General features: G+C 40.3%; 3 protein-coding genes across 5 annotated transcripts; 2 read left to right on the top strand and 1 right to left on the bottom strand.

Moving 5' to 3' along the window:
• Window positions 1–2: 2 nt before the first annotated feature.
• Window positions 3–4,893, bottom strand: capza1b (capping actin protein of muscle Z-line subunit alpha 1b). Its single transcript, XM_037102937.1, has 10 exons — window positions 4,720–4,893; window positions 3,344–3,407; window positions 3,150–3,201; window positions 2,881–2,944; window positions 2,586–2,792; window positions 2,408–2,487; window positions 2,018–2,096; window positions 1,848–1,919; window positions 1,627–1,689; window positions 3–1,488 (listed from the first exon to the last, which is right to left on the bottom strand). The coding sequence occupies exons 1-10, from the start codon at window positions 4,756–4,758 to the stop codon at window positions 1,348–1,350; spliced, it is 861 nt and encodes a 286-aa protein (XP_036958832.1). The 5' UTR covers window positions 4,759–4,893; the 3' UTR covers window positions 3–1,347.
• Window positions 4,894–5,220: 327 nt separating this feature from the next.
• On the top strand, window positions 5,221–15,643 carry apeh (acylaminoacyl-peptide hydrolase). Of its 3 annotated transcripts, none has more exons than XM_037102934.1 (23): window positions 5,221–5,371; window positions 5,891–6,020; window positions 6,118–6,244; window positions 6,347–6,434; window positions 6,611–6,686; window positions 6,806–6,897; window positions 7,504–7,578; window positions 7,680–7,817; window positions 7,915–8,006; window positions 8,112–8,152; window positions 8,519–8,640; window positions 8,879–8,939; window positions 9,052–9,149; window positions 9,293–9,344; window positions 10,314–10,402; window positions 10,543–10,681; window positions 11,280–11,363; window positions 13,095–13,175; window positions 13,862–13,950; window positions 14,159–14,349; window positions 14,612–14,714; window positions 14,818–14,924; window positions 15,032–15,643. In XM_037102934.1, the coding sequence occupies exons 1-23, from the start codon at window positions 5,360–5,362 to the stop codon at window positions 15,135–15,137; spliced, it is 2,193 nt and encodes a 730-aa protein (XP_036958829.1). In that variant the 5' UTR covers window positions 5,221–5,359; the 3' UTR covers window positions 15,138–15,643. The 3 variants fall into 3 exon arrangements, with proteins under 3 accessions (XP_036958829.1, XP_036958830.1, XP_036958828.1); XM_037102935.1 differs by lacking the exon at window positions 5,221–5,371 and adding an exon at window positions 5,584–5,722; XM_037102933.1 differs by lacking the exon at window positions 5,221–5,371 and having other exon boundaries at window positions 5,798–6,020.
• Window positions 15,644–16,033: 390 nt separating this feature from the next.
• Window positions 16,034–20,531, top strand: tlr9 (toll-like receptor 9). The gene is made up of 3 exons (XM_037102932.1): window positions 16,034–16,126; window positions 16,714–19,677; window positions 19,778–20,531. Exons 1-3 carry the CDS (start codon window positions 16,106–16,108, stop codon window positions 19,982–19,984), a joined length of 3,192 nt encoding a protein of 1,063 aa, XP_036958827.1. The 5' UTR covers window positions 16,034–16,105; the 3' UTR covers window positions 19,985–20,531.
• Window positions 20,532–20,744: the final 213 nt, after the last annotated feature.

Raw genomic sequence — 20,744 nt, 5'->3', positions numbered from 1 at the left:
AAGATGTTCAATCCATTTATTTGTACAACAGAATGGGGCAGTACAGTCTTGAAGTTTATAACTGATCGGCACACAGTTGTAGTATAGTGTGAGGGTTGAACACTGCACATAGTATAGCTAACAAGTAACTGATCCAGAGTCAGCCTACTGAGAAGTCATGTAACACACACAGTATGATGTGGCCTTACAGAGGTCATGTAACATATACAGTATATGATCTTGCCTTACATGGCAACAGCTTTGCTCTCAATTGGCATTGACCAATACACAAACAGCTTGTCACAGTCAGGAGTGCAATATTCTAAGACTCCAACAAAAAACCGGCATATTAAAATAGAAATTTTGCATACATGGGTGGGAGGATGGAGTTCTTTACCATAGGAAAGAGATTTTGGCAAATAAATCTTGGTTAATATGAGTATGTTTTTCCTTTCACAAAGGAAAAGCTGTACAGCAATGAAGGTGATGAAGGTTGCCGAAAGTAAAAGAACAGAGAATGCATTACAGATGCAGCAGCATAGAAGTTGCTTTATCTTATTTCAGTCATCATAGCTTTCATGGGTGGAGACACGTACATCAGTGGAGCACAACAGAAAACAAGTAAACATTCCCTCAGCCCTGACAGACACCGACAAACATTAAATGTCTACAGTGCAAGGACAGAGCTATGCTGAGGATCATGCTTTTATGCAAACAGGTAGAAATACTGTCAGTTTTTTTTATTGGCAAATTATGACCATGTTGTCAGTTTAGCAATACTTTAAGCTTGATAGCAGCTAAAATGTCAGATAAAATTGTCCCGATTTTACTGATGCACCTGATTCCCAATTCTACCATACACGACACCAACAATGAAATGAAAAACCTTCAAACAATTCATATTTTTATGCCTCTGAAATGTGTGCTTAATTTCTCTCATCAGCTGCCTTAGTTCTTCTCTGTGCGTGCTAAGATCTTTACTGAACAAGTTCTGCATCAGTTTAATTAAACGAAATATTCTAACGTCGGACACCTGAATCTAGAGAGGTTTGTGATTCCTTCTTTGATGTAGCAGTCCTGAGCACAGCCCTGCACACTGACTCAACACAACTCTTTGACAACACACATCCAGACATAACCTCTTTTTCACCAAACCACGATTATCTCCATAGCCGCAACCTTACAGCAGACGGATATCTGTGCCTAACAATCTGCAACTCTTCAGTTATACTTTTTTTTGTGTATTTTTAAATATTAATTCCATGCCCCATACTGATATAGCTTTGCTTTGGTTAGTCCTTGCGCATGTATAGGTGGGTTGTGGGCCCAGTGGAGCAGGTGTCTCCCTGGTCAGTCCCTGACCTTCCACTAAGCATTCTGCATCTCCTTGCCAATTTTGTAACTTAGGATCTTGTTCCAGTCGATCTTAGTGCGTGTGACAGGCAGCTGGCGACGCAGGGCTTTGAAGGTGGTGTCAGACATGGTCTGGTAGTTCTCACTGATTGCAGTCTGAGATCAAGAAGAGAAGGAAACAAAAATTTTGTACAATATTTTTACATCTCAAAAGATTTAGTTTCTTCATGCACGTGACAACTGTCATTTTAATCATTTGTATACAAAACATGTAGTCAATAAATGGTAGCGTACCTGGTAGTCATTTTCCGCATTCTCAATAATGTCAACAAACTCCTTGGCTGTCTGGCTTTCGTTCTGTTTCAAAAACACATCACAATCATCACCATTTACCCTGATGACAATGAATGATATCCTCAGTGAATACATGGACCTGACACAGCCAGTCTCAATCTAAACAACATAACGTTTAAACTACTGTTGAAAGACTGCTTTTGTATAAACTTGTTACTTACAGCCACTGGTATTGATTCTTCTACCTCCTTATGGCTAACCAGCTGCACATTCCCATCTTCATAATAGTGCACCTGAGGAAGTTTTGAAAAAAATAATGTAATCAAATATCCTTGACTTAGCTACCACTTAGCTATCATTAATAAAGATGAACACAGTTAATTCAAGTCACCTGGATTTTCAACACTCCCACCACCTGAGCAGTGGATTGACCAATGGTAAGCTTCCACTCTGACCTACAGCGTCCGTTCCTACATCAGAGAAATAAAGAGCAGTCCTATGTTATAACCAGACAGCAGCAGATGGAACTGATATTACTTAGAGTGTGTGTGTGTGTGTGTGTGTGTGTCTATATATATATATATATATATATATATATATATATATATATATATATATATATATATAGAGAGATATAGATATAGATATAGATATAGATATAGATAGATAGATAGATATAGATATAGATATAGATATATATAGATAGATAGATATAGATATAGATAGACACACACGCACACACACAGTTAGAGATGCTTTTTAACAGAGGAGGTCATCATACCAGAAGTTTTTGGGTTGAAACTGATGTCCCTCAATACAGGCTATGATCGTTTGCTGACCATCAACCGTTTTCCCATATACCTGCAAAACACGAATTATACAGGCAAGTATCGACATGCGTCAAATGTAGTCTATATCACTTCCATTGCTATTTTGTCACAATTTTTTATGTGCCTTACCGTGGACACTCCAGTAGGGTAGTGCTCTTTGACATAGGCACTAAGGGAAGTATCACAGGCATCTCTCCAGCTTCTCAGGGCTGTTTCTCCTTCATATGGCTGCACGTCAGTGACTTCTTTTCTTAGGTGGTCGAAGCGGAACGACAAACGGTTGCGGGGGTCAAGAAAACGTCCTTGACCCAAGTCACCATGCTCTGTGATCAGCACCTAGAAAGAAAGGAGAGGAAGATTAAAAGTTCTGTCTTTGATGCCTGCTTTGCTGGAATAAATAGGGAGACTTAAAGTTGAATCATACCGGCTCATCATAGCCCTCTAGTTTGGCAGGAGTGAACTGATCCATGTTGTACTGGGCAAAGGAGCTGGACAATGACACCAGAAAGCTTTCAACATATGTTTACCACTGATGATTTCAAAAACACTGGCTTTCCTCATATTATTCAATGCCAGAGATTTCATATACCACAATTTGCAAATGTTATCATTATATGGAGGCTCAGGTTATTCAAGGTTTGAATAACATGAGTATTTCACATGTGATGTTTATCTTAATTGAGTGTAACTTACTGTGATGCCCCCTCCCTGAGGAGGTTGTCATTGTTGAGAAGAAGCCGCACATCTAGCAAGACAAAACAAACCACTATTACCATACTGCTTAACGACAAAAGACAAAATATTAAAATATTATTATCAGAGGTACAATTCTACAACATTACAGTATTGTTATCATTGGCATTTTGTCAAAATATGCAATTTCTTACCATTGAAGACCTCATTGAACTCTCCCGGAGGGGCATGAGTCACAAAGTTGGCCGCTATGCGGACCTATTGAAGCAAATTGAATGCAATCAACTAATTTAGCTATCAGAATAACCAATCAATCAAACTTTTTTTGTGTAACACCTTTCAAACAGACCAAAATGAAATTTAAAGTGCTTGAAAAACCAACGGATGCCAAGAAAACTTAAATGGGTTTAGAGACTAATGCATGCCAATTGCAATTAAATGATGAGTTAAAATAATAAAAGATAAATACAAGTAATACAAATGATAAATAAGTTAAAAAACTACACGTAAAAAGTTGATTTAAAAATATCAATGGAAATAGAATAGGATAATGACTATAAGCAGTAAATATAGAAATATATTTAAAATACAGATTGAAAGATTAATGTGCCTTGCTGTACAATCAGTATATAGAGACACTACCGACTGATAATTTTGCATGTAATAAACATGATTTTCTCTATTCAATAAGAAAAACACACCTGTACTCACACATCAACAAGTCGACATTCCAAAGAGTTATGAATACAGAAAACCTCACTGAATTACATATAGCGTGTCTAAACTGTGTGTCATGTCTCTGTAAAGCCATGCCATCATCTTGGATGATGGATCTTGAATCGTAAATGTCGCCCAATGTTATCAGGAGTATATCGCCACTCTTATTTATAGCTTTGGATCAACCCTGCAGATGCTCAGTCAATTGTCTTATGGGGTACATGAAAATTACAGTAGCAGAAGTGCAGCAGTCTGTCATTCACAATAACTTGAGCAGTGCCTCTCCAAATGGTAATGTATCCAGCTGCCGCTGGTATTACGGGGATGTAACTATCAGACTCCATCTAAACTGTGGGCACCCATATCCTGATCTCAAGCCATGGGAGGCGAACAAGTATTTGAGCTGCAACTGAATCTGTTTGACCCAGAAATCCAAAGCAAAGTGACGTTAGCCGCTAAGGCAGGCTAGCGTTGTATGGAGGGATACGTAGCCTACACTGTAATTAATGCAGACTTACATTAGCATTGCAACGCGAATATTAGAAATGGGCGTCTGCACTATTATTTACATGAATACTGATACAACTACTAAAAGTTTTCGGTTCAGGAGTCCACAGTTTAAACCCTTTCATCAGCGTCAGATTCCACCGCTAGCCGACTATAAGCTTTGACTAGCAGTGGCTAGTTAGCAAGTAGTAGCTTAAAAACACAACTTTACCACTTCAATACGTGAGCAAAAAGTGGCATTCTCTTTCCAAAACTTGGCCGTTACTCCATGTCAACATATAACACCGGTACCGCCCTACAATTCAAAGAAATTTGCGTTAGCTAAAGACTTAAATAGTGTCCAAACCTTCTCCTCATCTGACAGCGGCTCCTCAAAGTCAGCCATCTTGGCTCTTTGTGACCCCACCTACCCCAGCTGACTGCCAGAAACAGTTCGACCGTTGTCATTCACGCATAAGAAATTGAATGGTTTCTTACTATGAAGTGATTTTGAAACGTGTTTATGTGCTTTGGCAGAAAATGCAATACAGTTAAGCCGGTGACTTTGAATAAGCACCATTTAATAGAATGACTGTGGTTTACAACACAAGAGGGCGTTGGAAGCTCCGTTATTTTATTTGTCCAGCGCTTCCTGTTGGGTGTTGTGGACGTGATTTTCTTCAAAATAAAAGCATAGGACCATTAATAAACCGTTCTATTTAGTGGACGCAGCCTACCAATTTGCCTGCCACCGTTTGACGATTTCCGTAGAAGATATTTGCAATCTTATTCATCAGTAATTCGTCCATAAATTCCGACAGTATGGCACATTTAGCAACTGTTTTCCAGGTGTGTCCTTTTATTTTTGAACTTGCCACAGGAAGCTGTAGTAGGTATTACGTGCACTTTAAGCTAGCTGTCCACTGGCACACCAATAGGAAAACCCCGCTCCATTGTGCTTTCACCGGATTGATAACTGCAGACTAGCGACACACACCGTTCCTACCATGGACTCGCAGGTATGATTATATTTCTCTGCGTTTTCTATGCTTACGAACAGAAACCATATCCAGCAAAAAAGAAACCACATATGGGTGCAAAGATATCACATTAGCTGGCGTTAATTACGCTGTCATTGCTACTGGTAATAGGGAGTTTATCTCAACAACTCAACGGTAGCCACCTTCCTGGTCAAGCTAGCTGACTGAGAGTGAATCGGTTGTTTTCTGTCAGCTGCCACAGGAACTTCCTGGTCCTGAATTCACAAAACATTGCTAAAAACAGAGCAGACTCTTCACTTAGTTGCTTTGATTATCACGCCGCAATTGCTTGACCTGTTTGTATAAAGGAAGAGGACAACGTTTAACGCTGTAAAAGTTACTCCTGCTTTTCGTTGTAAACTGTGTTAGCTAACTATACAAACTTATGTTTGGCCGGCTGGCTAGCTTCCTAGCTAGGACATGAACAGGTCATTGTTCGCTGTCAGACAGCTCACAACATTGAGACGCAGTTTAAGTTATTCTGCTGCTTGTTGTCAGGTGATGACCAACCCCGGGGAAATATCCAGTCTCTACAGAGAACTCAGTCTCTTCCCTTCTTTGAGCAGAGCAGATCTGGGACCTGTCGTCACCTCTCAGTATGGGGGCAAATACAGCAATGTCTACACAGGTAACTGTTAGGTTTAGTCTCTGCCATAGATTGCAATTTTTTCACATTTGCAGGTGTTTATTGATATTGATAGTAGTCTATTTATTCTCTCCTGCAGAATGGAGCCAGCGTGATCTGGAGAGGAATGAGAATGTCAAATTTTGCAGACAGTACATTGTGTTCCACGATGACGAGTCGGTGGTCTACTCTGGAGCCTCAGGAAACTGCACTGAGATCAAGGGAGAGTATGTAAACATTTTGTCATTTCACCTGGAGTGGTGTCAAAGACACCCACATGGATCTAACCCAGAGCAAACAATGTCTAATGAAAATGTTTCTCCTGTCAGGTTGCTAAGTAAGGATTCCCCCACGGGTGAAATGAAGGCCGTTGTCAGAGAGTGCACAATCAAAGGAGAGGACAAACAGTTTCTGGAGGTGTGTGGCTGTCTGTCTGGCTCAGACTCAGCACTGAGTCCAAGAACTGTCCTCTGTATGGTGCTCATCTGCGTCTCTGCTCTGCTACGTTTTCCTCCTGTAACTCATGCAATGTTGCATTTTGAACCTGGTGTCTTTGTCTTCTCTCATCTACTGACATCTCTGTGACCCTTCAGATCTGGAGTAAAAACATCAAGATGAAGAGCATCAATCTAACAGCCTTAAAGAAGCATGGCAAAGTCTATGAAGACGGTGAGTCATGCATTTATGCACTTGAAATGTTTTTGTTTGCTTGTTTACCAGTTTCTTCTAACATTTGCCTTAACATGTGCCAGTCCAGGTGTTAATCCCAATGTGTTATGTATCCATAGATCAGTTTGGCTGCTTGGTTTGGTCCCACTCCGAGACCCATCTCTTGTATGTGGCAGAAAGGAAGAGACCCAAGGCAGAATCCTTCTTCCAGGTCTGTCAGCAAAACTTAATTTGATGGATGATCAGTATTCAATCAGAAAACAGCTGCACTGCTCTGTTGAAAATTTCAAACATGTTGATCATCCTTGATGTCACTGAAGGGTTTTCAAAGTAGTTGGTACAAGTTGGTATTTTTTCTAGGATTCCCTGTAAGGAAGAGTTTGAAAACCTTTTAAAGTCTGTGTAAAGCAGAAATAAATTTGTGTTATTAAGTTCAAGCCTGGATATTGCATTACTTTAGTGGAGGACTAATGGCTTCATCTGATGCACACTCACCAAACTGGATCAAATGAACAACAGCATTTTTTTCCACGCCACTGAAAGGAATGTTATCACTTCATCATCATAGAGGCGTTGCAAACCAGGTTATTTAGAAATGGTGTCATTTTGATTTTACCACAGGTGCTTTCCATTGCTCTTCCAAAAACAAAATCCTTAAGAGCACTGACTGGGTATGGCCATAACAATAGAAAAGCAGGTTTTTGCTTTTTATATAATTAAGTGTTATTTCGGTACATAGGGGAGGATTAGTTTGATATAAAACTTAAGACTTGTATGTAATAATTTGTTTATTCTATTTCTCATTTTCTGGTTGTAGACTGAGTCACCAGAGCTGTCTTCTATTGGGGATGAGGAGGAGACCATGAGAGCGGAGAAAAAGGAGGCTGTAAAAGTAAATGCTGTTAACAGTTTTGAAACCCAAAAGATTTTCACTGCACAAAGGTTTACAGTCCACTATTAAGCTGTGGTGTTTTTGCTTTTTCAATCCTGCAGGGGGAGCAGTTTGTCTTCCATGAGGACTGGGGAGAGGCGCTAGTCAGTAAGAGCTGTCCAGTGCTCTGTGTTCTGGACATCGAGGGTGGCAATGTGTCTGTGCTGGAGGGAGTGCCTGAAGATATCTCACCTGGACAGGTTGGTACAGCAACATTTGCAATGACACGTGTTTTTATGCACCTCTAGTGCACTTACCCCTTTTCTCTCTTCTCGGTCTGCTACTCTGTCTCTGCAGGCATTTTGGGCTCCAGGTGACACAGGAGTTGTGTTTGTAGGCTGGTGGCATGAGCCTTTCAGACTTGGCCTCAAGTACTGCCCCAACAGGAGGTGATTACTGTTCACGTTAGATAAGAATGACAGCTTTCCGAAAATTCCTTGGAAAGGCTCACAGGCTCATACTGCAAGTTATTCACATCTTCTTCTCTCTGTCAGGTCATCTTTGTTTTATGTGGATCTAATTGGTGGGAAATGTGGTAAGTGTCTATTTTTATTATTTAGATCTAGATTTAGATTTATCTGATGCATTATTCATGAAAATTAGCCAGGTAAATTACAATATGGTGCTTAAATGTCTATTCTACACAAACCCAAGTCGTGTGCATTGTGTGCTGTGACCTCTGATGTTATTAGATGATCACATCCTTATTTTATTTCTGTTTTCAGCCTTGTAGACTATACAGCTAAATGTGCATGAACTGAGGCACCACAGCAAAATGCATGAACTTTGATGTTTCTGGCTTGAATATTTCACGTCAGAGAATTGGTCTTGTATAAATGGATATATCTTGACACTGTTACAGATGTTCACGTGTATTGTATTTGTTTGTTGTGTCCCTCAGAGCAGCTGTCATCAGGAACCAGTGCAGTGTGCTCCCCTAGGCTGAGCCCAGACCAGTGTCGGATTGTTTACCTGGAGTGTTCTGTCTATGGACCACACATGCAGTGCAGCAGGCTCTGTATGGTAAGACAGGATGAAGCCTTTTTTCCACTTAAGACACATGTAGTTTCCCTTCTGTACAAAGTGCTTTGTACTCACTTCAGCAAATAAGCAAGACCGGATGTTTTTTTTTCACCTGTTTCTCCATCTTGTGGTTTTCTGTTCCGTAGACATACATCTGTTGAAGCAAAAATACATCAATGAGTTAATAAACACATTTTTTTCATAAGCTTTCTTCTGTGTTTGCAAATTTCATTTTTAGTACGATTGGTATACTAAGAAGACCTCAGTGGTGGTGGATGTAGTGAACCGACCTGGAGAGGGTAACGAATACTTTGTTTTGTTTTTTAACAGAAATGGTCATTCCCTTTTTCTTTTGTTCTTTTTTTTAACAATAAATGAAGCATTGTGTCTGTTTGTGTTGCTGCTTCACAGATGGCTTCACCGGTATCTACAGTTCTCAGTTGTCCCCCCAGTGCTGGTCAGCTGATAGTCAGCGTGTTATTGTTGCTTGTCCTCAGCGCAGCCGCAAGGTACAGTTGACTTCTTGGAAATATCTTGTTATTATGACAAAAAAGGACAAAACTTGGCATTTTTCTGATTTTGCACCAAGTATTTAGACTGACAGAACTGTAATTATTTTGACATTTAAAAAAAAAAGTTTTCTCTCTCGTAGGACCTTTTGATGGTGGATATAAACACTGGGAGTGTCACCTCTCTGACTTCAAGTGAGTCTCTAGACTAGAGATCAACCAATATGGTTTTTGCAGGGCTGAGACTGATACCGCTTATTAGTAGTCAAGGAGGCCGATAACCAATATTTGGAGCCAATATTCATTTGTAGTAAAAGGGAAAATATTGGTGTCAAAATTTTGAATATTACAAACTCAAACACTTTACTTCGTTTAAATGCCGTTAAACAGTTTATCAGATTTGCACACACACACTATTCTATAGCCATCCCCTCCACATGCTTCCCTACAATAAAACTAACTGAATTGTACCCCCTTTCTCTCTCTCTCTCACACACACACACACACACACACACACACACACACACACACACACACACACACACAAAACACTTCTTACTTTTATCACTAACTAATTCCCTATCAATAGCAACCTTGTTTCAAGTGATTAAACCGTTAAAAACACTAAATAGCCTACAGCATCTTCATTTCGTTTTTTATTTATATAATTATTTGCAATAAAACTGGACTGAATTGAGTTTATTAGGTTTTTACTCTTTTACTCACACACACAGACTTCCACTGTCACGGACTATTTCCATTTCGATATTATCAGCAACCTTGTTTCGAGTGATGAACAGGCACGTCTGGAGGGACTGTGAGCAAGCAGAGCTGCCGCTTATGTTTATATAACTTTAATGGGCTTACACTAATGTTACTAGTAGTTGTGAGTTGTAGAGGACTGGGATGTTTATTACAATTTCGGGAGAGTCTGCTGCCTTGATATGTCAAAATGCTGAATATCATCAATGCTGAATAAATCGGCCTGGCTGATAATCGCTCTATCCCTACTCTAGAGAAATTTATAATTTTTTGCGTCATGCTCAGGTTCTTGTTTACTGATGTTTGATGTTGACAATATACAAGAATTAATTTATTCATCATATCAGCATGCTGGGACTGCTTGAGTGTATCTAATGATGCTCTACATTTGTTTGTTTGTAGAGTCTGATGTTGGTAACTGGTGTTTGCTGAATGTAGAGAGAGATCTGATGGTGGTTAGCTGCTCCTCTCCAAACTGCCCACCAAGTCTGGTATGATCAGTGTTTTCATAGTATATATCAAGGCAACTGTTGCATAAATTAAACCTTTGTGCATTTAACAAAACCGTTATAGTACTAAAAAAAAAACTATCTACTGTATAACCTATTTGCAATGTCATTTCTATGCCCAGAGGGTAGGTTTCCTTCCAGCCAGGGAATCTCAGGAAGAAGTGGTCTGGGTAACTCTGGAGGACTCTCAGAAGTTGACAGATATTGATTGGCAGATCTTGAGTTTCACCCCTCCCCCAGAGCAAGACAACAGTCAATACCGTAAGAATCCTTCATTTTAGTGTGAGCTAGATGTACATCGTACATCGTGAGGGTACAGAAAATGCCAGAAACATCTCTAAATATATTAAAGACTAGTATATTGCCACCAATAATCTACAGCCTAAGTATAATCAGATGGTTGAATCCACATCCTTTGGACAGAGTCAGCAAAAAGTGAAGATTATGAGCTTTAAAGCCAAAGATTGATTACAATGTTGTCAAATTGAATTACATTTGTTTGGACAGGTAACTTATAAGATCTTAAGGGGCGGTAGGTGGCTTTTTAAAGAATAAACATAGGCTGAATTTAGTAACTGGGTCTATCTGATCTGTCAACCAATGTTTTTTTGAAAAGAATACAAAATAATGATACATGCAACATGAGGTAGTATAAGTGATTATGATAAGATGGCAGACAATTCTGTTAACAGAAGAAGGAGTAAAGGAGTTTACATGAAGAAGCTCCTGAGATGACTGGTTTATTTTAAGCCAGAAATAACAGTTTAGGAGTTTGTGAAGGGGGTTGAAAACTGTTGGGACACCTGAAGAAAAGCATATGAAATCTCTGGGGGTCTAACAGGTTTTTTCTGTGTTTTAGCTGGCCTTGATTTCGAAGCTTTGCTGATCAAACCAAAGGAGGTGAAGGATGGAGTGAAGCTGCCTCTTATTGCAATTCCTCATGGTTAGTTACTGTCATCATGGAAAAAATAAATAAATAAATAAATAAATAAATCGAGATATATAGATAGATAGATATAGATATATATATATATAGATATAGATATAGATATAGATATAGATAGATAGATAGATAGATAGATAGATAGATAGATAGATAGATAGATAGATAGATAGATAGATAGATAGATAGATAGATAGATAGATAGAGAGATAGATAGAGAGAGATAGATAGAGAGATAGATATAGATAGATCTCAATGTTCTAACATTCAGAAGTAGGACACGTGTATAATTAATCCATGCTGAGTTTATTTTTAGAATTGAATCTGTATCGGGATTTGTTCCTGTTCAATCAAGAGCAACTGCTACAGCAACGTTTGGCATTGTCAACAGTTGCTATGACGATGGTGTTCTTGGTGGCAAAATGTTTGAAGGACACACATAATGATCACTGTCAAGTTCATACTTTCATTCTGGCTTACCACTAAAATAGTCTTACATGCTTTAATGTTCAGTCGTATAATGTCCAGTGCATCTATTCAAGCTCTATTCCCTCTGTGTATAAAACACTCTGTTTAAGCTCTTGTCTCTTGAAGGCCCCCTTCCTGGTCTTTGAATTATGTTAGCGAGTTAACTGCCTGGTGCTGATCAAAGATACACACTGTTAAGCAAATGAATCCTGCAGGTTGACCTTTTGTTTTTCACATGCAGCTATATTGTTATTTTCAAGTCATGTCTATAAAGTAAATGTGCAGACTGCTTCGACACACACACACACAAGTGAGAAGCCCAGAGCAAAACAGGCTTCATGTAACACCAAAGCTCATGCTAGCCCTGTCATACATACACAAAAAGCAACATGAAAAAAACAGTGACCACCATCAAACCGACTACTAGCTTCCCTTGACTGCCCCCCATTGTTACAACATTAGTCTTAACATCATCCCAGACTGGGAGTAGCCACATAAACCAAATAACATGCTAACACCTAACTCAACAGGTTGAGCTACAAATTAAAAAGCAAAACAACATAAAATGTGGCAAGCATACAGTTTACAAGTTTGAAGTCGGGTCTCAATCAGCCCTTCATTGATCCATTCTCAAGCTTGTCCAGTTATGAAATTGAAAATTCACACATCCTTGAATTTGAACTGGAAAGTCACAAGAATATTCTCAGAGTGAATTACACACACACGCAATTCAACATTTTCAGTCATTTCTGTCACATTTCCATCAGAAACAAAGTAAATCCACTAGGTATTGACATCCTTACAATAGAGGACTTTTTGGTTGATATTTGCAGACAACAACAGAGCAGTGCACTTGTTTAGCTCTTAGCTTCAAACTGGCTCTTGGAAGGTTAGCATTTACAAGAGGTTTCCAGCTGTTATGGGGATGTGGCTATCAAACATATAGTTAATCCACTCAGCTCTAATGTCCTCTGGGGCTGGGGGCTGATGTAGTGATTTGTGATGGTCTGTGCAGCCAACAACAGAGCAACTGTACTTAGCTCTTACCTTTAACATAATGCTAGCAGTGGGGTGCTAATGGGAAAAAATATCTTATTTCAACTTTTTGTTGGTTGGTAGGCACTCATAATATGCCCACCTAATCATATTCTCAAATTCAAGATAGTCTTCAGGCGTCACATATTGATTCTTCTGAGCACATGAAGACACGGCTTTTAACAAAAACTCTATCTGTATTTTACATACTTGGCTTCTTTCACTTAGGGGGTCCTCACTCAGTGATTGTAGCTGAGTGGCTTCTGTCCTCGTCTGTGCTGTGCAGGATGGGCTTCGCCGTATTACTGGGTGAGTTTATGTTTAAGCTGCTCAGAGCTCGATTATCTATTGATAGGATATGTACTTGATGTGTAGAGGGGGATGAGCACGGTTCACATACTGTTTCCTGCAGATACAAAGTAGATGGAGACAGGTCAAACACTCTGCTCGGCTTTCACACGAGAAGAGTATTTATTATGTGATAGGCCTCGCAGAACAGGGCCGAGCGTGGATAGAGTTGCTGTTTTGATCTTGTGTGTTTTACTCTGTTGCTGTATGTACTTATATTGCACAACAATTATCGCATTTCCCCATGGGATAATACAGCCTTAAGTCTAATTATTTTAGCCACTTCAAGTTGCTTTATTGTGATTTTTCTATCTTGTGAACATTTAATAAGCTCTCATGTGCTTAAGAACTGTTTAAGCTTCTTCATGGTTTGCTTTTGTTAAAATGGGGAAGTTGTAGCAACTCAGTATACCGTGAATCTGTTGAACCATCCTGAAGGTTTAAGTAAGGTTGTAAGCCACAAAAAGCAAACTACTTTATGTCCATGTTTTCAGTTAGCCCAGCAACCTCTTATCAAGCTCAATTTAGAGTGTTGTTGGCTTTAAATATATTGTGTTACCTGTATAAGAATACATCATAATATCTACCAATGATACATTTGTAATTTATTTGTTTTTTGTTTGTTGTTTTAATTTGTTGTTTGTCAGTGAACTATCGTGGCTCTCTTGGGTATGGCCAGGACAGCGTCCTCTCATTACCTGGCAATATTGGCATCCAGGACGTCAAGGATGTTCAAGTAAGAATGCAACAAATGCTGCTGTGAAACCATATCTGGTTTCTTTATATAGCTGAGGTTACCATAGTTTAAGTCATACTCAAACCAAAAGTAGTTTTATTGAGTCTTCACTTTTCTTTTCACTCTGACTTGTGATTAGCTAATACGTCTTTCTTTCATCACCACCACCAACAACCTCGCAACCCCTCCATGTTTTTCCTCCCACCAGTTTGCTGTTGAAAGTGTCCTTAAAAGTGGCGAGTTTGACACAAAGAAGGTGGCAGTTTCCGGAGGCTCCCACGGTGGTTTCCTGGCCTGTCATCTGATCGGCCAGTACCCAGGGTTCTACAAGGCCTGCGTGGCTCGCAACCCTGTCGTCAATTTGGCCTCCATGATTTGCAGCACTGACATCCCAGACTGGTACTTCTTGGCATGCACATTCCCACACTTATGCCCACATTTGTTTACTCATTTCCTGACTGTGTCAGTTATGCACAACCACACAACATTTGTTGTTTTATCATTTATACCCTTACTCTCAACTCTGACAGCTGTACGCAAACAAGTGGGATAAAGGGCATGTGTCCGCCTCACTGTCGAGGCAGGAAGTGTTCAATAATGCACATTGAGTGATTTTATTTTTCCTCTCCTTCTGTTGATGTTCTAACTGTGACTTTTGCAGGTGCATTGTTGAGGCTGGGTTCAACTACAGCACAGACTGCCTACCCGATCCAGCTGTTTGGGAACAGATGCTGAACAAGTCCCCCATCAAACATGTCACACAGGTATGTGTATTGCTGTGTATATCTTTCTGACTGTGTGCATATCACTTCACAACATGTTGGTGTTGTTACACAATGCCATAACCTAAGATGATCTCTCATGTAGGTACAGACACCAGTATTGCTTACCTTAGGGGAAGATGACAAGCGTGTACCTAACAAGCAAGGACTGGAATATTACAAAGCTCTGAAAGTGAAGCAGGTCCCAGTCCGGTAAGCAGCTTGTCTGACTAATATGTTTTATCAGTTATGTCAGATTTGCACTGCACAACAAGACTTTTATTGTTGATTAACTCTTGCTCTGATGTGTGATTGTTTAGGTTGCTGTGGTACCCAGGGAACAATCACTCTCTCTCCAAGGTGGATGCTGAGTCTGATGGCTTTATGAACATCGCTCTTTGGATGATACAACACTTGTGTCAGTGATTGTACATTTCAGATAACTACCTGGTAGTGTGCTGTTTCTCCTGCTAAGAAAAGATAGGAAGACACTACTGTGTGTACGAGACATTCTGCTTCTGTTTCCAGGACAGTGTGAGGTCCAGTCCAAAGCCAAAGCATTGAAAGTGCTCTCTGACCAGAACACACTTTGTATTTCTTCATGTTATTTGTAAACTTTCTGTGGCTATGGTGATTGCCACAGTTTCTTTTAACGGGTGGTTGGGGAGATGATTGTTTTAACACAGCACTGGAAAATGGCAGGTTTGATTAATCAAACACATTTTATTCATACAGTTTGAATATTTCATTTTTGACTCTTTACATTCACACAGAAAATAAAGGGCTTTTCAGTGTGTTAACTTGGATTCACAGAAATAAGGATCACAGTCTGTCTTTTCTTTGCTTATTGGAACTGTTTGGCTTTTTTAAAAAAAGGAATGCTGTTTTGATTTCATGATACCATGCACTTAATAAAGCAATTGTAAAAATACTGCCTGTGTTTAATGAATCTTTGGATGCATATGCATTTCTATAGGACTTTTGAAGCAGGTGGTGAATCACTTCCTTATAAATCTTCTTCAGAACTTGCAGCGAATTAGGAAGTCATCGAACTTCCACGAACGGAAGAACCCTTTCATTTCACTGTCCCTTTTGTTTCTTTCAGAGAAGGAACTCCTTTAAGTAATTATGATTTTTTATATTTTCCAAAGTGGTTGTAATAAAGGACAATCATTACTGTTAGATCTTCACTTCAAGTGATATCTTTATCCAGTGTTCATGAACCAAATGCATTTGACTTACAGTGGGACACATGATTTGCATATGACCACATGTTTTCACTTCTGCTTAAGTGGGGCTGGTTTAATGCCACTGCACAGACCTTGGAACACCACAATGTTTCCATTCTCGACCTGGATTGCACATTTCATCTTGAGCCCATTGTGAATTTTAAGATGCAAGCTACATCCACTATGGTAAGTAAAATAACATTTGATTCTGCCATCAAAAAGCATTACTTTTCACAGTGAGAAAATGATGTGCCTGCTGTTGTTGCATTATAAGCGCAGAAATGACTGATTTCAGTGATGCCTTTCACCGTTTGCACTCATCTTAACAGTAGAGGTACACATTTGGCGATATTGCTGAAAATGTACTGAACAATATCTGATCTAATGCAAAATTGAAGCAACATTATGTGACGTTTTCACCTTGTAACATTTTTGTAATAGGATTAATGGTGTCTGCCTCAGCCATCCCACCCCTAGCATTTGTTTGTGCACTTTGTAATTTCAGAGAGAGGGTAGGACCTCGGCATTACATGCCTACTTGAAGATACAGTTTTCATAACATTTTCATGATGTAATAGTAACAATCATTGTTATAAGTTTTGTATTACAAACTACATAAAGTCTGACAGTTGTTACAGACCTGGGATTTGCACTCTGCAAATCTGTGGGGAGCACTAAATCCCCCTAAAAATCCCAATTTCTATACAGTGTCATTTCAATTTGTCTACACCTAACCCATCAACAAACAACTGAAATCAAGTTTCTCTTTTCAGGCTGTGTTGAACACTATGGTCATCCTTTTCCAGCTTCCTCAATTAGTGAGGACCATAAACACCAGCTTCTTCCCATGTGACGCTGACATGAATGCTACCTATGTAGACTGCTCTGAAAGACCACTCAAGCGTGTCCCCATCATCAAGTCTGAAAGTGTCCTGTGGCTCAGTTTAAGTTGGACGAAGATACAGCAGGTGGGGCCAGATGACTTATCAGGTCTCAAGAACCTTCGCACTCTGAAAATCGTTGGAAATTGTCTGCCAGGTCTCCTGAGAGATTACAGTGACCGCTCGTGCAAGATGGAGATCCATGATGATGCCCTCAGGAGCCTGTGGAACCTTACATTTGCTAATCTGTCAGGAAACAGCCTCACCCGTATACCTTGGTTGCCTGAAAGCCTGAAAATTCTCGATCTGCGTGAGAACTGCATCTCCCACATTATCCAACCTTTACAAACACCGAATCTCGAAGCGTTCTATCTCTCCAAGAACTGCTTTTATGCAAACCCTTGTGGCCAGCCCTTTAACATCAGCGAGGAGGTTTTCAGAGGGCTCCCTAAACTGAAAAATCTTACTTTGGGGTATAATAACTTGACAGCTATCCCTGTAGGGCTTCCACGCTCACTAGAGCTACTGGATTTGAGGGAGAATACAATCACAGAGGTTTTAGAAGGAGCATTTGCTAACCTGACTTTCCTCAATCATTTAATTTTGGAGTGGAATTGCCAGCGTTGCGATCATGCTGCCAGGCCCTGCTTTCCTTGCCCAGATAACCGTCCATTAAAACTACACTCCAAGTCATTCTATGCTGAGAACAGCTCCATCACCTTTCTAAGCTTGAGAGGAAACTCTCTAAGAACATTTCCAGAGGGGCTTTTCCGACCTTTGAGGAATTTAAAGGGCTTGGACCTCTCTGACAACCTCCTGGCATACGATATACGGAATGGCACCTTTTTTGCAGATCTGAAGGGCCTCACTTGGATTAGCCTCATCTATAACTATGAACCGCTGAAAACATTCCGAGAACTGGTCCTCTCCCCACATATTGGCAACATATCTGGTCTAAAAACTCTTCTTCTGAGTGGCAACTTTTTCCACATCGTTTCAAACGAGAGCCTGGACGTTCTGTCCAAGCTTGAAAATCTAAAGAAATTAGAACTGAGAATGAACTTCATCAATACTTGCAGCTTGAAAGCTCTGACACGATTGCCGTCTCTTATCAATATTGACCTCTCCCAAAACATCCTTAGTTTCCTTCCGGGCTGCTCAAGTCCGTCAGCAGAGATTGCAGCACAGGAAAGCTGTCAGAGGCAGAACTTGTACACACATGATTTTACTGCGCCACCGTTAATGCTGATAGATCGAAAAATCACACCTAGAAGTGACATCCTGGAATCCAACCAGTTAAATGGGCCGGAATTGTTGGGGGACGCCGGGTCAAAATCTCCATCGCAATGGCGCAGTTATTGTCTAAATAAAATGTCATTTGACCTGTCTCAAAATGACATCATGTCTCTTCACAAAGAGGTGTTTGTAGGCATGGAAAATGCTGTTTGTTTAGACCTTTCTTTCAATTATATGAGCCAGGCATTGAGGGGCGGGGTATTCAATAGCATGAAAGATCTGGTTTTTCTTAATTTGTCATACAATAGGCTGGATTTTTATTACAACGAGTCTTTCAGTGAGCTTAACGCCACTCTTAAGGTGTTAGACCTCAGCAACAATGAGTTTCACTTCAAGATGAGAGGCATGGGCCATCGCTTAGTCTTCATTCAAGGTCTGGCTAACTTGGAAGTTCTAAATCTGGCAAACAACGGCATTGGGATGCGAATAGATGAACGGCTGGTGAGCAGCTCTCTGAAGTACCTCTACTTCAGTGGAAACAACCTGAACATTATGTGGGGGTATGACAACAACAGGTACACATATTTCTTCCAAAACCTGACAAGTCTCACGTACCTGGACATCTCCACCAATGAACTGAACTCAATCTCACCGGAGGTGCTGTGTAGCCTCCCAAGAAACATTGAGACCCTCATCATCAGCAACAATGAGCTGAACTACTTCCCATGGCAAAACATCTCAGCACTCAAAAATTTAAGTCGCCTGGACCTCAGTCAGAACAGGCTCACCTATTTGCCTCCTGAGGTCACAGAGTTTGGAGAATCTGTATCTCTCTTGGACCTCAGTCACAATCACTTCAGCTTTATTCCTCAGAAATTCTTCAATAAGGCAGGATCCTTGCAGTATTTGTATCTCAGCCACAATCAGATCAAAGAGTTGAACCAACAGTTTCTCCCTGCCCCCTTTAAAAAAGGTAGCGCCCTTCAGAAACTCACCCTGCACGCCAACCCCTTCAAATGCGACTGTGTTACGTCTTGGTTTGCGGACTTTTTGCGCAGCACTCCTATAACGATTCCTCATCTCACCACACTTGTTCACTGTCAATTCCCGGAGTCCCAGCAGGGCGAGAGTATTCTGTCTATGGACCAGCGTTCATGCCAGGACATATATGGTGGCTTAGCCTTCCTTGTCTGCTCCTTCTTGGCTGTGGCGTTCACTGTCCTGCCCCTACTGAAGCATCTCTACGGCTGGGACCTGTGGTATTGCCTACAGGTACTTTGGGCAGAACATAAGGGCTATACCCAGCTGGGTGGGAATGATTCGAATCATCACTACGACGCTTTTGTGGTGTTCGATACCAGCAACAATGCTGTGAGGGATTGGGTCTACAATGAGTTGTTGGTCAACCTAGAGAACTCGGATCACAGGAGGTTTTGTCTCTGTTTGGAGGAGAGGGACTGGATTCCTGGGCTGTCATGTATTGAAAATCTACATAATGCCGTGTACAGCAGTGTGAAGACAGTGTTTGTGCTGTCCAGTGCTGCTGCTGGTAGTGAGACAGTGAACGGTGTGATCCGCCAGGCTTTCTTCATGGTTCAGCAGCGGCTTCTGGATGAGAAGGTGAGTAAAATCAACGTATCTTCATGTGTGTGAATCTTTCCCCCTGCTGAGTTGTTGCCATGGTTTCCCGGCACCAAATTAACTCTGATTACTTCCAAAGATGGATGCAGCTGTGCTGGTTCTGCTCGATGAGATGTTTCCCAAACTGAAGTACCTTCAGCTGAGGAGAAGGCTGTGCAGGAAGTCTGTGTTGTCCTGGCCAAGGAACCCAAGGGCTCAACCCCTTTTCTGGAACCGTGTGAGAATGGCGCTGTCATCAGATAATCTCAAATTTTACGACAACAACATGAGTGAAAGTTTTATGTGACCACCGTCTAACGGCTGATCGAGAACACTTAGGTTATTGAGAATTTTCATCTTCTCATTACACTCACGTTGACAAACTTAGCCTGTCTTGTGTCCCAATGACAGCTACATGGTTGATGTTCTTAATATGTAAGAATCATTTAAAAAAAAAAAAATCAAAAGTAAAAACCTTTGCACCTTTGTAACCTTTCTGTTGTTTCACTCGACTGTTAAATAATAACAGGTTTTCATGTCATTATTTCGACTTTGCATCTCATATTCAGGATTTTTATATCATGACTTTGACTTTTGACTTTTTCTGTCATTATTTTGGTATTTTTAAAAACTAATGTTTAATGTTTCCATGTAAAACATTTTCTTTCCAAGCTTGTGTTCTGTTGTTTTATCCAAAGAAAACTGTTGCTGATTCTTTAAAGGCTCTCTCATGCAGTTTCTGTTTTGTTTCATGCTGCTATTGTTGGCAGCAAATTAATCAAGTTGCTGTATTCATTGTACACTGAGACATCTATATACGACTGTACAAATAAACTGGACCTGGTGTCACTCGACTGGCTTGTTTTCAGTTTTATTACAAGTGAGTCTGTTAGCGTGCCTGCTTGTAGAACACCCCACACCCTATCAAATTTCACTTCTCTTTGGTTTGATGTTAGGAGGAAATGAAACTAGTTATTAGGTTACATATGACGTAAAAAGACTTCACCTGCTGCACTCACTCAAAGTAACACGAGTCACCTGTTATCTCTCTAAGTTTCCTCTTAGAC

Source organism: Acanthopagrus latus, chromosome 7 (genome assembly GCF_904848185.1).
Source record: "Acanthopagrus latus isolate v.2019 chromosome 7, fAcaLat1.1, whole genome shotgun sequence".
Classification (NCBI taxonomy): Eukaryota; Metazoa; Chordata; class Actinopteri; order Spariformes; family Sparidae; genus Acanthopagrus; species Acanthopagrus latus.
This window is presented reverse-complemented; position numbering and strand designations above follow the sequence as displayed.

Coding starts and splice junctions, on each gene's coding strand:
- capza1b (XM_037102937.1), bottom strand. CDS start 4,758: ATGGCTGACTTTGAGGAGCCGCTGTCAGATGAGGAGAAG. Junction 1,920..2,017: donor TGGGAGTGTTGAAAATCCAG/GTGACTTGAATT, acceptor AAACTTCCTCAG/GTGCACTATTATGAAGATGG. Junction 1,690..1,847: donor AAGAATCAATACCAGTGGCT/GTAAGTAACAAG, acceptor TTTTTGAAACAG/AACGAAAGCCAGACAGCCAA.
- apeh (XM_037102933.1), top strand. CDS start 5,813: ATGAACAGGTCATTGTTCGCTGTCAGACAGCTCACAACATTGAGACGC. Junction 6,687..6,805: donor TGGCAAAGTCTATGAAGACG/GTGAGTCATGCA, acceptor ATGTATCCATAG/ATCAGTTTGGCTGCTTGGTT. Junction 7,579..7,679: donor AGAAAAAGGAGGCTGTAAAA/GTAAATGCTGTT, acceptor TCAATCCTGCAG/GGGGAGCAGTTTGTCTTCCA.
- tlr9 (XM_037102932.1), top strand. CDS start 16,106: ATGCAAGCTACATCCACTATG. Junction 16,127..16,713: donor TGCAAGCTACATCCACTATG/GTAAGTAAAATA, acceptor TTCTCTTTTCAG/GCTGTGTTGAACACTATGGT. Junction 19,678..19,777: donor AGCGGCTTCTGGATGAGAAG/GTGAGTAAAATC, acceptor TTACTTCCAAAG/ATGGATGCAGCTGTGCTGGT.